At 38.3% G+C, this 18763-nt stretch overlaps 1 protein-coding gene across 50 annotated transcripts in view; it reads right to left on the reverse strand.

Moving 5' to 3' along the window:
• Positions 1–18763, reverse strand: part of LOC122870039 (receptor-type tyrosine-protein phosphatase delta-like) — a 149218-nt gene that overhangs the window by 37237 nt on the left and 93218 nt on the right. For 13 of the 50 annotated variants that reach the window (XM_044183673.1, XM_044183657.1, XM_044183655.1 and 10 more), the window contains exons 5-13: positions 13938–14126; positions 12729–12737; positions 11942–11959; positions 9849–9959; positions 8521–8532; positions 5090–5359; positions 3390–3971; positions 2775–2920; positions 1491–1635 (exon numbers count right to left, since the gene is read on the reverse strand). In XM_044183673.1, the coding sequence (XP_044039608.1) occupies positions 1491–1635; positions 2775–2920; positions 3390–3971; positions 5090–5359; positions 8521–8532; positions 9849–9959; positions 11942–11959; positions 12729–12737; positions 13938–14126 (1482 nt within the window). Of the gene's footprint in view, positions 1–1211; positions 1260–1490; positions 1636–2774; positions 2921–3389; positions 3972–5089; positions 5360–8520; positions 8533–9848; positions 9960–11941; positions 11960–12728; positions 12738–13937; positions 14127–18763 lie in introns of all 50 variants that reach the window. The other 37 variants (XM_044183681.1, XM_044183679.1, XM_044183678.1 and 34 more) reach the window with 9 other exon arrangements.

The raw sequence follows: 18763 nt of genomic DNA on the forward strand, positions 1-18763 counted from the left end.
CAAACAAAGGGAAAAAAGAAGAGGAAAACAAAATGACACAAAATGAGGAAAAAGCACAAGGACTTATATGGGTAAATAAAAAGTATTTTAAATCAATGAAACATCACAAATAAAGACAAAGCAAATGGCAAAGACAACACAAAAGTGTACACACTGATGATGAATGGAAGGTGTTGATTGGAAAAAGGACAGCTTTAACATATGTAACCTACCTTTGTCATGAAAAAATAAATTATAAAAACACAGGGAAACAAAAATCATATATTCTAATATACTATTTCTCAGAACCGTAGAATTTTAGACCCTAAAAGTACTTGAGAAATAATTTAAGATAAACCATACCAAAAATAAATGTAGTAGTAACTAAGACAAATTTGGCAAGCAGTTACCATCAATCCAAAAACATAAAGGTTGATGCTTTAACTAGTTTAAAATAGAAAAATGTTGTATTTGTCACCAACCTTTCCGAAGCCTGTTGGTTTGTGGTAAAAGCCTGATTGTACAACAGAGAACTCCCAAGGAGACATGACTGATTTATTAGATTCTGATAACATTGGCATGCACTTCTTAATTAACTTCATCATTTACCTCAGAACATACATCTGGGCAGAGTTTGAACTTGAAGCTTTTATACCCACCTGATCTCTGCCCTTGTCTTTTAGAGACCTCAGATTTATGTTAGATGTGCAAATTCAAATACAGCGGTTCAATGTGTTTTCACTTATAGTTTGAGGGGAATTCTCTGACTGGTAATCAAATTGAAGTAAACTGCACTGGATTTATTTTAATTTCGTAATAAACAACAGAATCCAATTTTTAAATTTTTCATAAATCTGAGGTCTTTTGGGTGGAAATGTCCCTAACTACAGAGACAATACTTGCTTTGAGCTTTCTATGATATTGTTACTCCACAACTCTCTTGATTCTAATTTGAATTTAGTATAAACGTCAATACAGAAAATGGGAAAATCCCTTTGACGTCCAGAAGTGGTTCTTGGCAGTTTAGCTACATAGAAAGCTCAGTCTCAAAAATTCTCTATTCTCTTATTTTTGGCCAACATGCAATGTTAAGAGACAAGGCTTCCTAAAATGCCCTTTCACTGTTCAAAAACGCAGACGTGGGCATTCGTATAAATAATTCAAGGCTTTATCATTCATTTAAGTAAAGACTGTTTTGCACAACAAAGGTGGAGAGGGGTAGTTTTTGTTACCTTGTCTCCTGACTTCACAGGAAAGCCTGGGTACGCTGTCCATGCAACCTTTTCAAAGTGAATACTGCATGGTCAGGTAGCCTTCACAGCACTTATTTACTATTTCAAATGTTTACATCTTTTCAAATGCATCTTATTCGCTTTATCTGTGCTCAGGACCTTTCTGACATTTTTGTCACTTTTTTGGATTTTGCAGCACACGCAAAATTTGGAATGCATTTGAAAATGTGTTCCTTCCCAAATAGTCTAAACTCTTGTCAGATAAGGAAGAAGACCTACGTGTCTGTGGAGTTTCTGCAGAGATCTCATTGGTGTAAGCCCCAACTCCATGTTTACTACGGGCAGCCAGCCGGAAAGTATAAGTAGTGAAGGGCTTCAAGTCCTTGAGCAGGTATGTTGTTGTCGGCTCAAAGCTGATACGTTTCTGTGAAGAAAGTTTCATATTGTCAGTTTTTAAATCAAGACGGGGAGTTCCAAATAAAAAATGAATATAAGCATTCTGCCCTTTCTGATATGAAAATAACATTTGAGGGTATCGCAGTTTGCTGTGGCACTCGATTTACTCCACTTTATAGTGATTAAAAAATAACATTGTAAACCCCATTCTTCTAAGGCTCTTTGTTTGCAATAGTGTCTGACCGAAGTCAAAGTTCAAATCAAAGTTAAAAAAACAAAAGTCGCGGCAGCCCTTTACATTATAGATTTGTCATACTGTATCAACTCAGAGGGACAGCTCAGGTTAGATGTTTCGGAGATAAAGTCAGAGAGGCCAGATTGAGGTGGTTTGGACATGTTCAGAGGAGAGACTGTGAATATATTGGTAGAAGGATGCTGAGGTTGGAGCTGCCAGGCAGGAGGTCTAGAGGAAGACCAAAGAGGAGATTTACAGATGTAGTGAGAGAGGACATGAAGTTAATTGGTGTGAGTGAAGAGGATGCAGAGGACAGGGTTAGATGGATGCACATGATTCGCTGTGGCGACCCCTGAAAGGGAACAGCCGAAAGGAAAAGAAGAAAGAAGATCAACTACTCCTGATTCTACAAACACCAATAATGCAGTCACATGGCTGTTTTTCTGTGGCTGTGTTCTGTGTTATGGTGTAATGTTACAAAATTGTTGATTATTACGCTGTGCATAACTAATTACCATAAATATTGTTAATGCGCATCTAAACAACACAGGACCAGTAAATTACGCCATTGTGTTAGATAAGAAAATATAACCATTTCTTTTTTTATTGTATTTGACTTTATTTTTATGTCCAGTATCATGTAGATACATGAGAATGACAAAATAAATTAAAATAGACCAACTTAATCCTGCAGGTCTGGTATTATGTAAATATGTATGACTTATTAATTAGTGGTAATAGCTATAGGTATTAATATGGAGGGGAAGCAGAAAAAATGGATCATTTCACAACACTACGTTATAAAAAAATGCATGATTGCATAACACAATTAAACAGCTACTAAATAATTGGTTACTGTGTAATTCAGAGTATTCTGTTTGTTATTACAGACTAATAGGTTGCCAAAATGGCTCAAGTCAGGGAATAATTACCTCCTCTTTGTCATCCCTCTTCCTGTACATAAGTTCGTATCCTGTGATTTGATTTTCCTGTCCAGTCTGTGCCGGTGCGATCCATGAAAGTAAAATACTTGTTTCTGATTTGGCTTCTCCTTTGAAGTCGGTCGGTTGGGAGGGAACTGCAATTGAAATGAGGAGATGAATTAATTATTCTCTACATCTTGCGCTATTCATTATCATTACAGTCATACTCGCACAGATGCCACTTTGTGGTAAGAGTTATTGCTACAAGAGACACATTGTATTTCAGGAGACGCAGTTGTTTCATCAGTGCAGTGCAGACACATAGTACATGGTTACTTTATGCTGAAAAAAATATTTGACTTTTACACATGACACAGGATTGAATTTCTTGGTCTTAGTTAACTTGTCTCATACAAAACAATTTTTCCCACTTGAGAAAGCCAATCAAAGTTTTTGTTGACAGTTTACAGCTCTGGTTAACAGCTGATACCCACTAATGAGGATCGGTGACTAAAAAATGTAGCTTCAAAAATGTTTCTGACACATTATGCAGTATGAACATTTGTTAAACTTTGAATTTGTTCAATTAGGAATTCTCTAACAACAAAAACAAACCATTCTCACCTCCCGTCTTAGCGATGATTTGAAGATCTGGAGAAAGAGGTCCATCACCTACTGAGGTATAGGCCAAAACCTTAATGTAGTAGGTCTTATTGGGGATGAGGCCCTGGATGGTGACAAAGTTGGACCCCCGAACAATCTGTTTCTCCCAGAGGTTGACGTGCTGGGTGGAATCCATGGTGTAGTAGACTCGGTATCCCATGATCTGCCCGTTAGCCTCCTCTGGTTCATCCCAGTGGATGACAGCTGTGGTGGTGCTCAACATGTGACCTCTGACCTGCCTTGGTGCTGTGCTGGGTGCCTGCTCAGCTGTTTTGGCCTCAATGCCCTCACTGGGTGGCCCTCGCCCGATGTTGTTCACTGCCACCACCCGGAACTCGTAGTCCGAGTACGGGCTGAGGCCTCCCACGCTGTACCGAGTGGTGGCTACGCCATCAATCTCCTTGTACGAGTCCTCTGAGTACTTGGACTTGTGTTGGATGATGTAGTAGGACACTGGTTCAGGATTACCAGAGTCCCAAGTCAATGTTATGCTGGTGGCTGTACGCTCTGTCACCACAGGAATGCCAGGAGCCTTGGGTAATGCTGTGATGATAATTATTACATAAATATGAACAAAAATGCGAAATACACAGCAAACATTACAGAGTTACACCTCTGTAGAGTAATTTATTTTATGTTATAGGCTGTTAGAGAATTTATTTTAATTTGTAGATGGATGAATTATATTGATTACATTCATTAACCAGCCCATTGCACTTGGTACTGATGATATACAGTATATCTGGAGTCATAAGAGTGCTTTCTATTAGGTGGGTGGATAGTCTTAATATAATTTCACTTTTCTAATTTACATAAAAAGTTGTGTATGAATTAAAGTGTGAGATTAAAGGCTTGCATACCCCCTTTTCAGCAGCTGAGAGTGGTGTTGTCATTAATCTCAGATTTCTCAGTGTTTATCACTTTAATAATTTAACAGGTAAATTTATTGCTTTAATTCGCCGCACCGTGGCACATGGCAAAAGATTTAAGGGCAATATATTGTCTTTATATGCCATCTGAAGTATGCTTCTGGGGGAGCTTGCTGCCAAGACTGTTATATTGTGACTAATATCTCTGTTATGTCTAGGAAAAACAAAGCTGAGTGTGTGTACGTGAGTCTGTCCCTTGTGTGCATGTGAACACGGCGACACCAATCTGGGATATCTTTCTGGTACGCTGCAGTGTAGTAATGATTACACTCAGATAAGTACCATGCCTACAGAGGACACCAAACAATACTCACTACGTTTCATCCCCACCTCTTGCTAACAGAAATGGTGAGCTTGTGGCTCTGAGCTCTCCAGCTGAGAGATAAGCACTTCACTATATTCTCAATCTGGCATCTAATGCACTGAGGCTGGTGCCAGGGCTTGTCTAAAGCTTTAAGGAATCCTCGACAGATGACTTATCGTGGCAGAGAGGGGTAAATAACTTTCTTTAAAGCACTGCCAGTAGTCTCTGCTTAGATGGTTTACTCCTAACATAAGCTAGGTGCAAATTGATATATATAATTTTTAAAAAATTTTTTCAACTATGTACGAATTTGAAACATTTTGAGAAAATTGCTATAACTTACCATTAGGCCAACTCTAGCCATAGTATATCTATTGTAGGAGCACACTGCTGAAATTGCAGCCTAGAAGAATAAGAAGGAGCTTTACCTTTCACCGTTATCTGCGCCACAGCCTCTATCACCCCCAGGGTTGACATGGCCACACAGGTGTAGTTGGCCGACTGTCGGACGTCTGTAAGCTCCAAGACGTTCCGTCCAATGGGCATGTCGTCCTCTGGCGTAAGGTCTTCCGCACCAAGCATCCACTTGACGTATGGCATGGGAGAGCCCACTGCCACACATGTGATATTGACACTGCCGCCTGGCATGATCTCATTGTCTGTAGGTGGAATGGAGAATCGTGGTGGCACCCGACGTACTGAAAAAGACAAAACATGGTGTGAAAACCCAGCAGAAAATGTTAGAACTAAATACCTTTTTTATAGAAAAATGTTTGGAATGAATTCTCCTAAAATGTTACCAAAAGAAAACATTTATTAATTATATAATAGGAACATTAGCAGAATGTTAAAGGTTTAATTGTAGCATACAAATCTGTTTCTAGATAGATCATTTATAATTGTTTGATGATGGTTAAGAAAACACATTTATAAACACATTTGATCCAACACTTTCAAAATTTCAATGGTGAATGGGTTAACACCAACATGAGCGCCATGCACAAAATACTGTATCACCATCGGTACAGATATACAGAACCGCACAAAGGGCTGGAGAGTCGACAGCACTCCACAGTTGTATGCAAAGAAACAACTTTTAGGCTGCGTACTTCCAGCTGATGTGAGATAATGTGCCGCATCACATTCTCACATCACACAAACATAGATAATACTCCAGAGAAGTCGCAAACGCATTAAAGGGGATGGGTGTTTTTCTGTGCTTTTCAGGCTTAGTCCAAAGTAGAAGCTAGTGCTGTCAAATGTCATGAATTCACACTTTGGATCAACTTAAGAGTGATAACACAATCATCCTAAACAAGTTTCCCTGTCCTGCCCTTTGACTACTATAGAAATACACTCACAAGGCTAAGCTACACTCTGAGCAGTACCTTATACATACAGTCATGTGAGATAAGAAGCCTGCTATGCTTTGCACTAGTCTACATTTAATATAAACAATGCCATGAAGATGGATTAGAAAGGTAAACTTTTAAGAGCAGCTTTGGACTTAAGAACTCTGCCAGACAGCTCAGAGGATAAAAGTAAAGTTATACATACTTTCTTTAAGCTGGTGACTCCAGTGACAAATGAGAAGTCTTTAGCTTATCACAAGAGGACCAATTATGCGGTCTGGCCACACTACATTCTATGCTTGTACAAATCAGTCCATGCCTGTGAGTGGATCAAAATCAACAACATTAACTGATGTGAATTCAAATTATTTCAACAGGACTGCAGTCCTCTAAGTACAATCTAAGACAAAGGGCTGAGAGAGGTTATTCAAATTGAAAGTTCTGAAATTCAACTTTACCTAGGAAAATGTGTCACATGTCATGATGCAGAAAACTGCTATTGGAGTAATTAGGTATGTAATACACTTGTTTCTTACTACAGAGTCTTAGTTTAACCAGGGTTTTTGTTACATAAGATTACTTGTGAGCGTTTCTCATGGAATTTCAAAATCTGATCAAGTGTGATTTTTATTTTGAACAATCATGAGTAACTACAGCAATGTTGATAGTAATGTGGATTAAAAAATTCATATCATTTGACAGCTCTAGTGGATACACATTCCAAAATTTTTTTTTTCTCAAAAACAACCCAAAAATAAAGGCAAAAATTTAAAAGAAAAGGTTAAACTTTTAACTGAACTTATAATGTATAACATCCATAATGCACACGGACGGCTTCAAGGCCAAGATGTGACTTTGGGAGGGAGTCAGGGGAAGAGGGCTGCAGGGGTAAAATAAGCAGTAACAGGGTCAGAAGGAAGCCGTGGTATCACACAGTGTAAATGGAAGGGTTAGTCTGACAATGTTACATTGTACATGTGGCTAGCACAAGCTAAAGGTCCTGGGAGGACTAAGAAACACTTAGAGAAGGAGGCAACAACATCTTAGGACAAAGGGTAAATGAATGGACAGAACAAGAAAAAGCAAGAAAATAGTATTATTATTATTATTATTATATTATTTCACCTCAGGTTTTCCCGGTGAGGATTTGTATACAAAAATATTTAAGTACAAATGATGTGGATAACTAAGTGGCTAAGGCATAAGGGAGACAGACAGGGATACCAGGTATTGTTATAAAACATCTAGGAAGGATTGAAATCAAAAGTAAAGTCAGTGTTACTGCTTATGGTAGTCGAAACAGATATCTGTGAGTTTAGGTTAGATTACTCAAATTCTTTAGTGAACCTTGAAGAAAACTGTTACAGAATGTCACTTTTAAATGTCTGTTAATACTTGTATTTATTGCCCATTATTTGACCCTGCTTTGTAAACAGCCTCTATAGTAGTTCCTGTGACTCTAAGCTAGTTATTTGTGCAGCCAGGTATTTGCTGTATTTGTCTGGAACATAGGTATGTGCTTCCTGCTGCCTGCTACTAATTCACAAAGCCCATTCTGTTGAGCATACTGCAGCTCTCCAGAGAGGAAAACTAGGGGAACTGCTTGCATTATTAAATACGTTTCTCTCGCTCAATATTTAATTAATATCCAATTGGATCACGCTCCCCACAGACATAATATTATCCTGCTCATTTGAATATCATTACATTTGTCAAGTCTTGTGGATAACGCCTCTAAATACATCATTCTTTCATGACTTCCTGCACAGAAACATCCTCGTCAGAGGAAGTGTATAATCTCTTAGGGCAAGGTTGTTTTTACAGCTTGGCTCTTGACTTTAGCGCCAATTACAACAAAGGATGGATTTTGCTTTAACATATTTTTATCTCTGAGAAACTTCAATTCAAGAGAGCACCACAAGGAAAATTTGAGTGTAGTGATGCTTAAATAGCTTTATGGAGAGAAAGATTCAATGCTCATGTGGAGCAGCAGCTATTAGCTACAGGAAACCATAGAAATCAAGGATATTGTTCCTCCTGGTGTTGTGTGTATCTTTACTATTTTATTATTTAAATAGAATTTATTTATTAATAACATTTTATAATTTTTTTTACATTGACCCGCTCGTTAGTCATTGGAGAAACCGAGCAGGAACACTGACAGGGTAAGGGTTGGGGCAAGGGCTGAGGAAAGGGGAAGACTACCTCAAGCATTAAAAGGTGACCATGCAAATAGACCCTCAGACAGATGCAAATATTGTCTCTACCCCACCCCGCCTCAAAGATGCAAACATGCACCATCTGTTGGACAGTCAAGCATTCTGACAAGGACCAGGGGCATTCTCAATGGGAACATGAACATTGAATGTGCGACAAAGATAGAAATGATATCAATAGAAGTAAAACAAAAAAAATAAATAATAATTTGAGAAAGATCTTTTTGTGGCAAACAAATGAACTTATTTCTGTTTTGTGTTGTGTTCAAAAAGTAAAAAAAACACACCAACCTTCTCGCAGCTCTGAGGGATGTAGGGAATTTGATGCAGAACAAAATAAAATAAGGAAAGGAGAAAAACAAGGGAAACACAGAGAGTAAAAAGGCCATGTTTTAGGTGTTCAAATGCTACTTAAACAATTCGAAGGACCTTCTGTCTCTAAGGTGCAGGGAGCCCCTTGTATCTCCCTGGCACCCAGATTACAAAGCAAAAAGTCTGACCTGTCTGAGCTCAAACATTTGAATAAGAAATAATATTTACTTTTAATACAAATTCTGCTCAAGCCATGTGGTTAGCTTATAATGATAATTAAACTTAATGTATTTTGCTGTATTACATATTGTGTATAATGTTACTTGGGAACTGTATGGTAATTGATGATTGCAAAAGCTAACCATAGGACTGAAGAGCACTGTAAAATTTACAAAATTGGATAAAAGATATATCTGCTACACATTTATGTATTTATAGAGAATTTAATTAAGACAATACTTGACAATACTGGAAGAGTAACAGTGGGTTTTTCTATGTAAAAGCAAATGAAGCCTTGACCGCTGCGTGCAAGCAAAAGTGAGAAGCAATTACAAAAGTTGCACCAATGCATCAAATATTTTGAACTCAAAGGAGTAAAAGATCAACGCCTCTGTGAAAAAAAGATTACTAAAAGCAAGCCACTGCTGCTACTCCACCTGTACTTTTTTGTATTTGCTAAAATCATTAAGCTATGTATTTCTATCATTGCATTGCAAACAAACTGTGACTGTTTTTACAAGCTAATTTTACATATGGAGTAAGATAATGAAATACCCTCTGTATTAAAATTATTTTATACCAGTTTTAACTTGATTTTTTTTTTATTTCACTGTCAGTAACAAAAGTAGTGAGATTAAAAGTGTCCTTCCAATGTTGATCAATTGGGAGAGAAAAAAAGGCCAGAAAGGAACTGTTCACTGCTGGGGAAAGAGTTGGGACTGATGGAGGAGGGCCATCCACCCTTTACCACCTCCGACAGTCAGGTTTGAAAGGCAATTAGTAGATAAACACAGCAAGCAGTCTAGTCATTGGTGTTAGACTCAGGATAATCAACAGAAAGGACCAGAAACACATAACAGAGCAGATACTGTAGGTTCAAATCAGTGCAGGCAAGTCAAGTGCAAAAAAAATAAATAAATAAACAAAGCACCAAAACATCAAAAACAAAGCATACTTACAATGGCCTCACAGGATATGGCCCCTGCAGACTTTATTGGCTGATTTAAAGATTCCTCATAAATTTTATACAGAAAGTTAATATAATGTTTGATAGATGCATGCCAGTGCTGTTAACACTTGTTTCCTACCTCTAACATATAGATTTGCTGGGGCAGAGTAGCGGGTTCCATCGTTGTTGGTCGCCACACATTCATACTTCCCCTGGTCAGACTCTTCACTCTGCTCTATCTGGAGGGCTCCTGGTTGGGAATAGCAAACGGGGTAGCGGAGTATGTTTGGTTAAAATGATGTTGTTCGCATCGAGTTCACAAGAAAAAAGAAAAGAACTTGTTTGACCTCAAGGAGGCCAACATCAGCCCCCTTCATTTCTAGTTTTGCTTTGTCCTTTTAAGCTTCAGCAGTTTGACAGTTTGAGGAAAGTCGTAATTAAACAATATCCAATAAACTGCATGAATGAAAGTACTACATTCTTGTATCTGTTACTATTAACTCTATATTTTAAAGTTTATCCCCCATCATTATCACAGCCTGATCCACTGGCGGAGGTAAAATGGAGGCTGTGTTATCCTACTATAGGTGAGGGATAGCTGCAAATGGTAATCATGCAAAACATTGCAATACAAATATATTAACAGGCCTAAAGTAACAACAAAGGGAAAAGAAAATAACACATTGTCCACCAAATCCAAAAGAAAAGCATCTAAGTTATCTTCTGTCTATAATACATTTACCTCGGTGATGAGTTCTTTAGAGAAAAAGCCTGATTACTTATAGAGCTATAGGGTCTGAAAAGACACTCATCCTAGCGCCAATGTCAAAAAAATGTCAAAATTTCACTTTGAAGAATAGGGGCAAGCCCTTCAATATACAACATGTCACTGGATTGGTCAATATGGGGATGAGTGATACTGCTTCGGGGAAACATGGATCAAACAAAAGAGGTTTACAGTATAAGAAAGCAGCATAACAAGGGAGGACAATTGAAAGAAAGAAATTTAGGTATGAATTTTAGCATATTCAATCACAGATCAAGTGTAACATTCACCTAACTGAATAATTTGGGACTTCATCTAGGTGAAGTAACTTTCAAAAAAATGCAGCCCATACAAAAAATTGAAAAATGCTGCTGCTCATATATGTAGAAAAATGTTAATTAAAGTATTATGTAAGGCAAAACCAACATATAACCCTCTGTAACAAAAGTTTTGACATGCAAATCTTGGCAAGAAATGTATGTCGGCACAACTTACAACCTTCTGACAACCCTTAGCTGAAAAATAAAATGCAATTGTATTAGAAGACAAAATTCAAAATATCGGCTTGAGCCGACAAGAAAGTAACCAACCACTGCTTTAGCTTGTGAAAGCTACAAAAGACACCCATAAAAATCCACCAATGGGATCAGCAGTGTGGTGTCACATGACCAAGGGAAAAATGGCTTTATGCGTCAACAACTCTCCAGCTTCATGTCACACGGCAAAAATGAGCCAATCAGGTCCTCGCCAGACTCTACTGTTTGCCTTCCCCAAACCCTGAAGAAAAAAAGTCAAAAAGTAAAATAGTCTCCAAACCCAAGAAAAGTAAGAAAAATAGGTGAAAGAGAAAAAAAGCACCGTAGAAACTTTATCAAAAAAGTGGTTGTTTGGGCTTTTTTGTAGAGGTACAGGAGAGGAAAGCAAATAGAAGAAATGGAAAAAAATAGTTTGCAAAGATAGAAAGAATTCTTTGGGAGAAAAAAGCAGAGGAGAGGCAATGTTGTCTTCAGCATGCCTGCGTGATTCCACAGCATCTGTGCATATTTTTAGTGCTGAACAAGAACAGCTAAGGGGGAAAAATGCTTGGTTGTTTTAGTTGGACAAAAAGAGGGACACATGATTCGCTATGGCCAAAAAGAAAACAAAAATGAACGGAAAAAATATAGTTAAAAAAATAATTGTCATTGGATATGCTTATTTGAGCCAGGGCAAGCATATCACAACTGAGCTAAACAGGCTCTTGAAACCAGAATACAAAGGAGTAAATAAAGCATAGACAAAAAAAATGGAATACAAATTTAGTCAACGAAACAGGAGAAATAAGAAGGACGGTCCATATGAAAGTAATGGGATTTGGTCTTGGTAAACAGGACAAAAATGGAGGTGATTCAATTGAATGGATGGGTTGACAGCAAGAATGAATTTGTATTATTTTCATTCTGTGAACATCAGTTCAGCACTCTTACCTCTTATTGGTGTACCACCTGGGTGGATAATATGAATGCAAATAAGATTAGAAAGAAGAAGCATTAGTACGAGTAGATAGAGGCTTGGGGCTTTGGAAGAAGAATCAAATTAGATTTAACAGGGTACGTAAATAAAGGTACTAGAGGAAAGAGAAAGGAGAGAGAGAGAGAGAGAATAAGAACTTTTCTGTACTCTACTGGCAAAGAAAGACAGGATTCATCATAGAAAAGTCATAGGTCAGAGAGAAGAACTTGTACATTGATGTACCACGGGGAGGTGCCATTTTGGAAGTGGCAATGGCTTCTGAAGACCATCTACTGAAGGGAAAGACTTTAAGGACTTTATATATGAGATTGAGAGCAGACATATTTAAAAAAAAATTAAGATCCCTTTGCTTGACCTGAGCTAGGCAAACCTGGTCACCTCCCTAAAATTCTTGAAATTTCCTTACCTAATGTGCTGGTGTTAAATAAGATTATATAAGTGAGTAAGTGGTGGGTCAGTGAGTGAGTAACAAACATGTGAGAACAGGTCATTAACCAGGTCAGTATATGACAATACTAAGCTAAGGTTTGGTGGTTGTAATCTCCATATAAAGATGATACTATAGCTGGCAGTGGTAAGACACTTGAACACCGTGGGGTGAGGGAAGAGAGTGTGTGCCTCTAGTAGTAGCCCTGAAACTACACTATCTGTTAGTAAAATGCATGCCATGCATTTTAATAGTTGTTGGAAACATGGAAATTAGTGGGGGGGGTGATGTGTGCTTTAGAGCTAAGCACTTACCAAAGGATTCTGTAGATTTAAAAATATAGAGAGAAGAAAGACAGCATAAGAATATGATTATATTCTTTAAGTAAGTTTGGTTAACAAGGTTTTGTTAATGCTTTATCAATTCTACGTGAATCAAAAGTCGCACATTAGAAATAAGGGTTAATTCTACACAATTCTGTTGAAAACAAGTCAGCAAGGAAGTAAGGTTAATAAGACGATTTAACAAAGGACAGCTGTGAAATCTGTGAAGACAGGTGGTCAAACATACAAGACTTAAAATTTACATGTAGTTGTGCTAATGTGTTGCCGTTAGCTGGCACATAAAGTTGCAAGCTATGATATATGTAACATTTTTAATATAGAATTATCTCTCTGTATTGAGATATCGAAATCAAACTTGAGGTATTCAGGCGAATGGGTATATTAGGGCACAGGCAAATAAAAACAAAGCTGGCATCTACACATTAAAGCAGGGGCTGTAAATTCAAAGAATCAAGGGGTAAGGAAAAAGCCTTATGATGTTTTACGCACTACTGTGGCTGATTATTGTCCAGAATTAGATGTTTTTCTTTAACCTAAACAAAGTTCTTATACAAAGCAAATATAGCCATATTTATTCAAAGGAGGTGTAAGGATCCCTCTTTCTAAAGTAAAATGTCAACAAATGCACAAGGATGATGATTAATTTGCTTTTCTGCGTGTTTTCCTAATTTAAAATCTTGTGCACTCCATAGCGGATTCCAAATAAAGCCGAATATTGAATATTAATTGTAAAAAAAAAAAATAAAAAAAAAAAGACATAAGAAATAAAGAGAATGGATTAAAAAAATACTGCACCAATGCAGTGGAAAGGAAATCAACACAAAACAGAAAAATAATTCATTGTAAAAAGTCACAGCAGTGAGCAATGAGGGCAGAAGTTAGGGCAGAAGCCAGCAAACACAGAGGGGGAACAATCCCAACAGCCCATGACAACACTGGAAGACAAAGGGAAACACACATACAGACAACACACACCGGGGTGTACAGAGAGTAGAGGACAGGAAATAGTAGAAACAATGCCATTACCTACAAAATGAAAAGCCAAATGAGAAGTTAAATTATGGGAGGAAGAAGAGCATGAAAGAACAGAGGAGACAACAGGGGGAGCAGATCAGATAGAGGATAACAAGAAAGAAGACACCCTGTTTTGTAATTAAGTTTTCAGCAGAGGAAACCTACCTGATCTGAGCTGTTTAATGCGTCCATTGTTGTTGGTGGTGTTGACAGGGAGGAAGTCTTTGAACCAGGAGATGTCAGGGTCGGGGTTGCCACTGGCAGCACAGAGCATTGTGGCAGTGCGTGTTCGCTCCACCACTTTCAACTGTGGGCCCATGTCTATGGTGGGGAAACCAGGGGGCAGCTGGTCCTCTGGAAATAGATGAGAGACATTGTATCAGATGTGAGATTCAGAGTCAGTGGTCCTCCTCAAACCCTGTGCAGAGCTAGTGAGGAGGGAGGGCCAGTGGAAATTACAGTCATAAGACAGCAGAGCAACAGGATGAGTGAAGGATAAAGCAAACAGTAGAGAGACAATGAAACATATCTAACATTTTTGGTCATATGTACAGGGAAGTGTATAGCAGCAAAGAGACAGTACAGTAGCGAAATAGAAGATGTTTTTTGTTACAATATTAACTCTAATCATAAAGCAATATTTATTTCTAAAGCCATGCCATTTAAAAACAGTTTTCCCTTCCTATATTTGGTATTGACAAGGACACAATTAACAAAAAGTGAAAATGGACAACAGCACGGTTTAGGCAGCTACAGCTAGGAGTAGCTTAGCATTTGGACGTGAAGACATACATACAACGGCTAGCCTCGCTTTCTCTACATGTAATAAAATCTGCCTAGCAGCACTGCTAAAACTCACTAATTATTAACACGTTATATCTCATTTGTTTAATCCATGAAAAAACAAAATGTAAAAATAACAATTTGTGGTTTTCCAAGGCATTATGAGGGGGAATACTTCTTAGCCGGACGCATTCTTTCTCTTTTGTATGGATTAAACGAATGAGACGTTGTTAATTAGTGAGCTTTGGAGGTGTTGGTAGGTGGATTTTGTTACCTTTGGACAGAGTCAGGCTAGCTGCTTGCCCCTGCTTCCAGTCTTTATGGCTAAGCTTACAGTGCCCTGGCTGTAGCTTCATATTTAGCATACAGGGATGAGTGGTATCATTTAACGCTCGGCAAGAAAGCAAATAGGTGTATTTCCCAAAATGTATTGCTATTCTTTTAATGACGGAAAGGAAGAAACCATAGCTACACTAGCTAAAAGTGTATTCAGGTGAGGTGGAGCTTTGAAGTTCTTTGATGGTGGCAAGTGGCTTTGGTGTGTTGTATAAGCTGTCTTGTTCCTCCCTGTCTCAACTTACCGACTGAACAAGGGCGGGCTATGTTTTGTTGCTGTTTTGAGATGTGAGAGAAGATATCTCACATTGCTCCTTGCTCCCAACATGTTCTTTTAGCAAAAAAAGAAAATCAAAGCCTAGAACAGCTTTGTCTGAAGCTCACGGCTCTGAACAGGAAGTATTTTTGGCTTGCAGCAAGTGATGATCTTTGAGAGGGCGCAGAGTGGAATATTCCATACACCATGAGATCCCCATATTCAAAATGTCTGCCTCTCTGCAATGTTAGCTAAGTGTTAATCTGCAGAACAAGACCTGCTTATTCTGAATGCCAATGAGGTTTATGTGCACCTTAAAGTTTTCCTTTCCCTGCTGTGATATGGCTAATTAGTGTCTTCCGTTGTGCGCGTAAACTGCACCTTTTTGGAAACACTTTCTTCATTAAATTTTCATGAGGAGACATCAGTCTGGAAACAGCTTTGAGATGCCATAGCCTGCACACAGCCAAACGACAATCATGGCCGCCTTCCAACAATGCTTTTGGGTATCTGGCATGAGGAACCACCTCAATGGATAAATCTTCTCAGAAAGAGACTGTATTACAAATGAGTGACTTCACACTGAACTGCAAAAGTTTCCTGTGCAACTCTGTGTCCCTGCCTGAACTGACGTGTTTGGACAGTGATGGAAGTATATTGTTTGTTGCATGTTTCAAAACGGCCAGTCACACTGCAGCATTCTCTTTAGTCTTCTCATATTGGTTTAATGAATTCCAATTCTATATAATACATGCTTTCAACACTGGCCATTTTCTTGCCAGTTGCGCACTGTTAGTTATACAGGACATCTTGGCCCATGCATCCTTATATGGTTCATCATTGTAAGTCCCCGACCTGGTGTGCAATATATATGTTATCTTTATCCCTTTCAGTTTCCATTAAGGTAATGAGAGATGCTCCGACTTTACTCTTGTTAAAAGTTTGTAGGTGCCTGGCACTGTGTTTGCACAAATCGATGTGCTTCTCATTAAAACAATAACCACTTAGTCAATTCACCTTAATCACACAGTGGCCATATTTACTTAACATCATAGTTAAAGTAGGAAGGTTGAGCTGGAGGACAGAACCAATTCTAGGATAAAACATTTAGAAATGTATAGTTATTTTTTGCCACTGTTCATTTCTGCTTTGCAGTCATTAACTGTGGTCACATGGTTATGGATTGTGTATTCTATTAATTATAGATGTTAATGTGATAGGCTTCAAGAACTATTAGCTTTCTGATTTACAATGACATACGCAATAAAAAACAGTGAAAAAGTAGGTTTATAAAAAAAGGTGCAAACATGCACTAAATTATGTACTGTGATCATCATTCACGTGTACATGAATTTCTATTCCTGTGTTTTTACAATCAACAACTTCACTCTAAGAGGGCTCAGATATTTACACATACAATATTTATATGCTATTTAATTTAGTGACAAAGTGCCTTTCTCCAGGAGGAACACGCTGCATGAAGACCAGCATGAATAATAGCAGAAGTAACAGAAAAGCAACAACTTATCTTTTCTAAAAGCACCACGTTAACAACTATCAAGGAATAGTCTAATGTGAGCAACTGCACTTTCAAAGGTGCTCATTCAAATGGAGAAAGACAGGGAGGAGGAGGAAAGGAATTAATTGTACAAGGTAGCTCCTGTCCAAGCTCCCTTCACCCTGTTCAAGGTCGAACAGACAATTAGTCGATTCTACAGTGAGTCAAGTATACCTGATCAAACACAATAGCCAGAAGCAAGCCTAGGAGCATGGATGCGTGTTGAATATAGTAATTGGATGTGACAATCCATGCGAACTAAAAAGCAACTCCTGTGAAATTGCAATGTATTCTAAAACAAAGTGCTCAAGAGATCATAATTTAGCTGTCCTTTTTAAGAAGTCAGAATTGTTCTCATGCTGCAGTACGCGATGTCTGTGGTTATTCAGCTCTAAGGAGAAAAGAAGATGGTGTGGGACAGCATTCTTTTTAAATTATAAATGGTGTAGCTTAGGTCACATGATAGCTTTTCAAAATCAGGATCTTGTAAAATGTTAGCATAATATTTATGTCTGCTTTACACTACTGAACTACAGTATGACTCAGTAAAATTGAAAAACCTATAAAAACAAGGCAGGGTTAAGTGTACAAAGGGCACTTTCACCAAACCCATCTTCCCTCTCCTATAGAATGCGTGTGTTACATGGTGCTAGCCCGTAACTCCAGTGCAGGCAGCTGATATGACTCCAGGCAATGCGTTTAAAATTAATGATCTGTTACAAAGGTTTCTGGCCTTTTGAATGCATTCTTGCTCATCCCAGAAATGTATTTTACTGCTGCTTTGTGCACTCGTGCTCATCTAGAATGGCCGCAAAGTCATTACATCAACCGTGAGGTATCTAAAAACATTTCTTGCATAGAACATGAGATTAGGATACACACAAAAGAATAATAAACACGAGTACTTTGACGTTCTCAAGCTCCTTGCGACTCTCAGCTTTACCCTCATTTACTTCACAAAGAGAATTGCCATTGTGATAATAAATAAAAGGAAGGGAAACTGAACACATTTGCTAGCTTGTGCTGTGATTAACAACTCACATCAACAGAGCTGCAGCAGCATTTTCCTTACAAGGCCAAGAGACCAAAATGAAATCAGATTAATCACTATTTAATTTGAGCCACGACATGTTGGTCGTACGTTTTTGGAGAAGTTGGGTTATTGACAATGTGTTAAAAGTAAAGAATGAAATAATTAATCAACCAGAGGCCAAGCGGCTATCAGTTTTTCCCATGTGCTATATTTGGAGTTCCGCTACCAGTCACGAGGTTGGTTTTCAACTTACATAAATTATCAGCTACTTCATTATCACTTTAGGAACTCTGCACCCTGAGCTGCATCCTGATAGGAGTGGGAATTGGAAACGTTTACTGCGCTTGTAGTGCATTTATTTTTGAATGTGTGTGTTGGGGTTGGTATACTGTACGCTGTATGACTTGAACATACAGCGCCAAGCTATCCTGTACAATGGACGTCAAAGGACAGGACAAACGGGAATTTTACAGATTTTCCCCGCTTCCTTTTCTACCTCGCTGAGAACGGCAATCTCAAGGACGGTCTAAGACAAGGGCAGGTTCTGCTTTACAGACCCATATTGTATATTCAACAATGGATCTACACACTAAATGAGATGGAAGGGAGAGAAATGCTGAAGTCACCTTCTAGAGAAATGCTGAGCACTGGTGCTTGATATAAAAAGACTCCCAATGACAATTTGCACACATTAGCCACTGCCAGGCTATCAGGCCATATGAGTGTGTGATGCCAAGTATGGGAGGAGTATAAAAAGGACATTGGCTCAAAAAGCACCTCAGTGAGCAGATTTTTGCTGAAGACATAAGGCCACTGGACATAAACTCAACCCATTAGCAGATTATATCTATTGATCATTTGTACAAAATACGAGCACAAGTGACATCACATTTGCCTTGTATGACAACAGTGGCCATTTCAGTTTCTAAAATGTTGCTTGAGTGCAGCATAAATTCAGCACAATTTGCACTTGCTACCAATATACAAACTCACACCCTCTGTTCAAAATAAACTTCTCACCTGCT

This window comes from Siniperca chuatsi, linkage group LG22 (genome assembly GCF_020085105.1).
Source record: "Siniperca chuatsi isolate FFG_IHB_CAS linkage group LG22, ASM2008510v1, whole genome shotgun sequence".
Taxonomy (NCBI): domain Eukaryota; kingdom Metazoa; phylum Chordata; class Actinopteri; order Centrarchiformes; family Sinipercidae; genus Siniperca; species Siniperca chuatsi.